Source organism: Crocuta crocuta, unplaced genomic scaffold (genome assembly GCF_008692635.1).
Source record: "Crocuta crocuta isolate KB4526 unplaced genomic scaffold, BGI_CrCroc_1.0 scaffold13, whole genome shotgun sequence".
In the NCBI taxonomy this organism is placed as follows: domain Eukaryota; kingdom Metazoa; phylum Chordata; class Mammalia; order Carnivora; family Hyaenidae; genus Crocuta; species Crocuta crocuta.
Window position 1 is genome coordinate 8,714,776 of NW_027530007.1, and position 5,498 is coordinate 8,720,273.

Sequence of the window (5,498 nt, forward strand, 5' to 3'; positions counted from 1 at the left end):
CCCCGGTCCCACAGTCACCTGGCTAGCTCCTAGTTCAGCTGGTGCTTGAGGCAACACGGAACGGCACGGCCAGCTCCCCCGCTTGCTTTCCCTGCAGCTGCCCGGACCAATGGGCACCCGAGGGGGGACCGGCGGCGAGACCTGGGGCTGCCCCCTGACAGTGCATCCACCGTGCTGAGCAGTGAACTCGAGTCCAGTAGCTTCATCGACTCAGACGAGGATGACAACACAAGCCGGTATGTGGGTGTGGGTACAGATAGGTGTGCATGGGTGTGTGTATGCACAGGCATGCAGATAGAGGTGCATGTAGAAGGTGTGCACAGGTGTGTTTTAGGTGTGTGTATGCATGGGAATGGGTGTGGGGACGTGTGTATAGGCGTGTAACAGGTGTGGACAAGTATGGGCGTGTGTAGGTGTGTAACAAATGTGCACGTATGGGCATTTGTGCATACGCACACAGGCTAGCGTGGACATGTGTGCATGGGTGTATGTGTGTGAACATGTGTGTGTGTGCAGAGTCACGTTCTGTGTGGGGGTACAGGTGTACACAGGTGTGTGTGTGCATGCGTGTGCATGCGTGGGGGTGCTTGTGTGCATGGCTGTGTATGACCCTGGGTGTGTGCTTGGTTGCATGGGCACATATGTGTGAATGGGCGTGTGTGTTGAGCGGGTGTGTTACAGGTGCCTGTGCACGAATGTGCTGGCTCAGTGTCTGTGTCTCCATTTTGACTGAGAGAAGTGCTCCTTGCAGGTGTGGGGTGTGTACATGTCATGTGTGTGCACACAGGTGTGAGGAGTGTGCATGCCGTGCATGTAGGGGTGTGCACAGCCAGGGGCAGAGCCTTCTCCTGAGCAGACTGTACCCCAGCCCTGTGTCTCCCACAACTGGCCTGGCTAGCGTGGAGAGCAGGGCCTAACACCTATGACCTCCACTCCCTGTCCTGTGTGTGTTGGGGGGCACCCTGTTCTCTCCACCCGCCTCAGCCCTGCAGCCTGTGACCTGGCCCCTGACCTTCATGTCCCCCCCCCCCACCAGACTGAGTAGCTCCACGGAGCAGAGCACCTCCTCCCGGCTTATCCGGAAGCACAAGCGCCGGCGGCGGAAGCAGCGCCTGCGGCAGGCAGACCGTGTAGGTGGCGGCCCGGCGCTGGGTGGGGTCTGCCCTCCTGCAGCCCCCCTGCACTTCCTCACTCACATCCCTCCGCAGGCCTCTTCCTTTAGCAGCATCACAGATTCTACCATGTCTCTGAACATCATCACCGTCACGCTCAACATGGGTGAGGCCTCAGTGGGGGCCCCCCGCAGTGGGGTGTGGGGTGCCCGAGTGGGCTGGGCTCCCTCAGCAGGCACCTGCTCCCCCTTCACCGCTGCAGAGAGGCACCACTTCCTGGGCATCAGCATCGTGGGACAGAGCAACGACCGGGGAGACGGTGGCATCTATATCGGCTCCATCATGAAGGGCGGGGCTGTGGCTGCCGATGGCCGCATTGAGCCAGGGGACATGCTGCTGCAGGTGTGGGGCTGCAGGGAGCTGGTGGGGAGCCGAGGGGTCGGCAGCCCCGCCCCACCACGCTGAACCCCTCCCTCCCCCCAGGTGAATGACATCAACTTCGAGAGCATGAGCAACGACGACGCCGTGCGGGTGCTGCGGGAGATTGTGTCCCAGACGGGGTGAGGCGCGGGGCGGGCAGGTGGCGCGTTGGGGGGCCGCACGGGGCCTTCCCTGGGTGACCTGCCCCACCCCACAGGCCCATCAGCCTAACGGTGGCCAAGTGCTGGGACCCGACCCCCCGGAGCTACTTCACCATCCCGAGGGGTGAGTGACCCCTCAGGGCTGACAGGGGAGGGGGGATGAGGGGGCTCGCCCAGCCTGAAGGTCCTTTCCTCTGTGCCCCTGTGCTCCGTTGTGTGTCCATCCATCCGTCCATCCGTTTGTCCATCCATCCGTTACCACACACGCTACCACACGGCGGCCACCCAGCTGACCCGGTTCGGCCCATCGACCCTGCCGCCTGGCTGTCCCACACGGCGGCGCTGACGGGAGCCCTGCCCCGCTACGGTACGAGCCCCTGCTCCAGCGCCGTCACGCGCACCAGCTCCTCCTCACTAACCAGCTCTGTGCCCGGCGCTCCGCGTAAGTGGCAGCTCAGGAGAGCAGGGACCTGAGGCCCCAGGGTGAGGGACCCGTCCCAGGTGCCCACCTGGCACAGTTACGCCCGGCCGCCGTCCTGCCAGGGCGCACGTACGGATGGTCGGCGCCAATGCGTGTGTCTGCCCTAACGCGCACCTTCTTCCAGTTTGCCGTCTGTGTGGTGGGTGGAAAGGTGCCTGGAGGCGCCAGGCTAGCCCTGTGCTCCCTGCCCAGGGCTCTGCCTTGGCGGGGGCAGGGGGAGGCAGTGCATGTGTGTGACCCCACCCGCTTTCTTGCAGCTAACACAACTAACAGCCCCGAGCCAGCAGAGGAGTGGCGGAAGGGGGGTGCTGGTGGGAAGAGGCCTGATCTCTCCCCTTGGGGGTCTGGCCCGCAGGGTGGGGGTGGCCTCATCCTGGTTTGGGCCCAAGATCCTGATGAAGCATCTACAGGGGTAGGAGACAAAGATTCAATCTCCCCAGTGCACCCCTGGGGGGGGCCATCCTGTGGTGGGCATGGATCCCACGGTCACTAGACAGCCTTACGGTCTGGGCTCTGTGACCAGAGACCCTACCCAGAGCCTGGTCTCTGAGATGGGGTGCAGCAGCGGGGCCTGGGGTCCACCCTAAGCCCTCCCCCTGCCCTCAGCTGCTCAGGGCTGAAGAGGGGTCCCTGCCTTGCAGAGCTGGAGGAGGCGCCCCTGACAGTGAAGAGCGACATGGGTGCCGTGGTGCGTGTCATGCAGCTGCCGGACTCAGGCCTGGAGATCCGAGACCGCATGTGGCTCAAGATCACCATCGCCAATGCCGTCATTGGTGAGGAGTCCCCGCTGGGCTGGCTCCGGGCGGGCAGGGTCAGCCCCCCCCAGGCTCCGTGCCCTGATGCGTGCTGCGGGCCAGGGGCGGACGTGGTGGACTGGCTGTACACGCACGTGGAGGGCTTCAAGGAGCGGCGTGAGGCTCGCAAGTACGCCAGCAGCATGCTGAAGCGCGGCTTCCTGCGGCACACGGTGAACAAGATCACCTTCTCGGAGCAGTGCTACTACGTCTTCGGGGACCTGTGCAGCAGTGAGTGAGGGGCTGCGGGGCGGGGGGTCCCCGGGGGACCTGTCCACTCTGCCCTCACCCACCCTTCCCTCCTGCCAGATCTCGCAGCCCTGAACCTCAACAGTGGTTCCAGCGGGGCCTCGGATCAGGATACGCTGGCCCCACTGCCCCATCCGGCGGCCCCCTGGCCCCTGGGTCAGGGCTACCCCTACCAGTACCCGGGCCCCCCGCCCTGCTTCCCGCCCGCATACCAGGACCCTGGCTTCAGCTACGGCAGCGGCAGTGCCGGCAGTCAGCAGAGTGAAGGTGAGAGCCTGCCGAGCACCTGGCTCCCTGCTGTCCCCGCCGCCTGGCTCCACCCTGTGTGCCCGCCCCCCTCTGCCCTGTGCGCTCCCGCCTGCTCTGTGTTGAGGCCCTGGGCGCGCTCCTCCTGGAAGGGGTGAGTGGCTGAGGGGGCCTGGGCGAATCCTGCAGACTTCGGCGGTTGTGTGTGTGCGGGAGGGGCTGGGGTCCAGGTGTGACAGAAGCGGAAGGCCAGGAGATGACGCGGGAAAGGGCGGTGGAGGGGCCTCGGGACCCAGGGGGGGACAGACACCTCCCCGCGCCGCCCCTCCCCCCCACACCTGCAGCCCAGCAGGGAGCCAGAGGGGACGCCGGCACAGACGACTGTGCATCCGCTCTGGGATGTGTGGAGAGCCGAGGAGGGCCCTGTTGGAGGAGTGGCCTGAGGCTGTCAGTGTCCCTGAGGCCAGGAGAGAGAGGTCAGGCAGCCAGCCCCGTAGACCCAGAAAGGGGCGCGAGAGAGGAGAGCACGTCAGAGGGCAGTGGTGCCCGAGGGGAAGCTGCGTTGGGCGCCTGTGGACCCTGGATGGGCCCGGCTGGTGGCGGCATGCCCCTGAGGGCGGGAATGGGTGTTGGGGCCAGGCCTGCTGTGTGACTCGTGCTATCCCTTGCTTTGTGCTGAGCAAGCCTTAGACTGAAGGACTAGCGGAGTGGACCCTCCGGGCCGGTAAGCCAGGGTCCTGCCCGGCGTCCCTCTCGGCATGTTCCCAGCCAGCTGGCCTTCTCAGGCTCCCCGCTCTTCCTGGGAGCCCAGGACGGGGGCTGAGCTGAGTAGCTGGCCAGGGCCTTGGGGCTGGACGGAGGCGGGGGGGGCCCAGGATGGCCGACGGGAGCACCGGGCTCACAGGGCCTCCACTGGTGCCTCAGGTTCTCAGCTGCAAGATCAGGCATCGGGGTGAGATGGAGGCACCGCGCCNTGACAACGCCCGGTTGTCCTGGAAGTGGCACGGCCTCACACCATCTTGTTCCTCCCTCCACTCCTCGACTCCAGGAAGCAAAAGCAGTGGGTCCACCCGGAGCGCTGGCGGCAGCAGCCGGCGGGCCCTGGGCCGCGAGAAGGAGCGCCGGGCGGCTGGAGCCGGAGGCAGTGGCAGCGAGTCGGACCACACGGCACCGGGCGGGGTCGCTGGCGGTGGCTGGAGGGAGCGTCCGGCTAGTCAGCTCAGCCGGGGCAGCAGCCCGCACAGCCAGGCCTCGGCTGCTGCCCCGGGGCTACCCCCCCTGTACCCCCTGACAAAGGCATACTCGGCAGTGGGGGGGCCACCGGGGGGGCCGCCCGTCCGGGAGCTGGCCGCTGTCCCCCCAGAGCTGACAGGCAGCCGCCAGTCCTTCCAGAAGGCCATGGGAAACCCCTGTGAATTTTTTGTTGACATCATGTGACAGAGGAGAGAGTGCCTTCAGCTGGGCCCCATGGTGGGGGAGCGGGTGGTCCTGGCCGCTCCTGTGCAGGCACGGCCCCTGGAGCTTGTGTGGGCTTGCCTTATTGGTGGCTGTCCTGCCTCAAGCCAGCCTGTGCTTTTATGCACACAAGGGGCATGTTGTGGGGCCCAGGCCTGGACAGAGAGTGGGAGCAGGCTGGGGGGATGGGCGGAGGGCAGCCCAGACCACCATGATCTGGACTCGGCCACCCGTGCATTCCTGTTCGGAGTGGCTTGTGACCACGCAGACCCCGGTGGGGAGCCTCCATCTCCCAGTGCCCTTGGAGCGTCTCTGGGACTCCCACTTCCTCACAGAGCTGTGCACAGGGCTTCAGACTAAGCTGAGAAGTAGCTGCTGGGCCTGGGGCCCCTGTTTGCCCAGGTCACAGCCCCCACCACTCTCTCCTGGGCTGGGTTGGCCCCCTCAAAGGTGGAGTCAGAGCCCCCAGGCTCCTCTGTGGATGCCCAGGGTAGGGATCTAATTTATTTATTTATTGTCTGGCCTGTGTGCCCTGGGGAAGGTGGTGGCCAGGTCAGCTGCCCCCCCCCGCCCCCCCCCC

General features: G+C 65.8%; 1 protein-coding gene across 1 annotated transcript in view; it reads left to right on the forward strand.

The window, feature by feature from the left end:
• Positions 1-5,492, forward strand: part of DVL1 (dishevelled segment polarity protein 1) — a 10,613-nt gene extending 5,121 nt beyond the window's left edge. Inside the window, exons 5-15 of the mRNA XM_077763937.1 lie at positions 98-236; positions 1,037-1,130; positions 1,209-1,278; positions 1,375-1,514; positions 1,596-1,672; positions 1,750-1,817; positions 1,983-2,135; positions 2,816-2,947; positions 3,032-3,199; positions 3,278-3,484; positions 4,512-5,492. Of these exons, the coding sequence (XP_077620063.1) occupies positions 98-236; positions 1,037-1,130; positions 1,209-1,278; positions 1,375-1,514; positions 1,596-1,672; positions 1,750-1,817; positions 1,983-2,135; positions 2,816-2,947; positions 3,032-3,199; positions 3,278-3,484; positions 4,512-4,900 (1,637 nt within the window). The 3' untranslated portion in view covers positions 4,901-5,492. The remainder of the gene's footprint in view (positions 1-97; positions 237-1,036; positions 1,131-1,208; positions 1,279-1,374; positions 1,515-1,595; positions 1,673-1,749; positions 1,818-1,982; positions 2,136-2,815; positions 2,948-3,031; positions 3,200-3,277; positions 3,485-4,511) is intronic.
• The last annotated feature ends 6 nt before the right edge of the window (positions 5,493-5,498 follow it).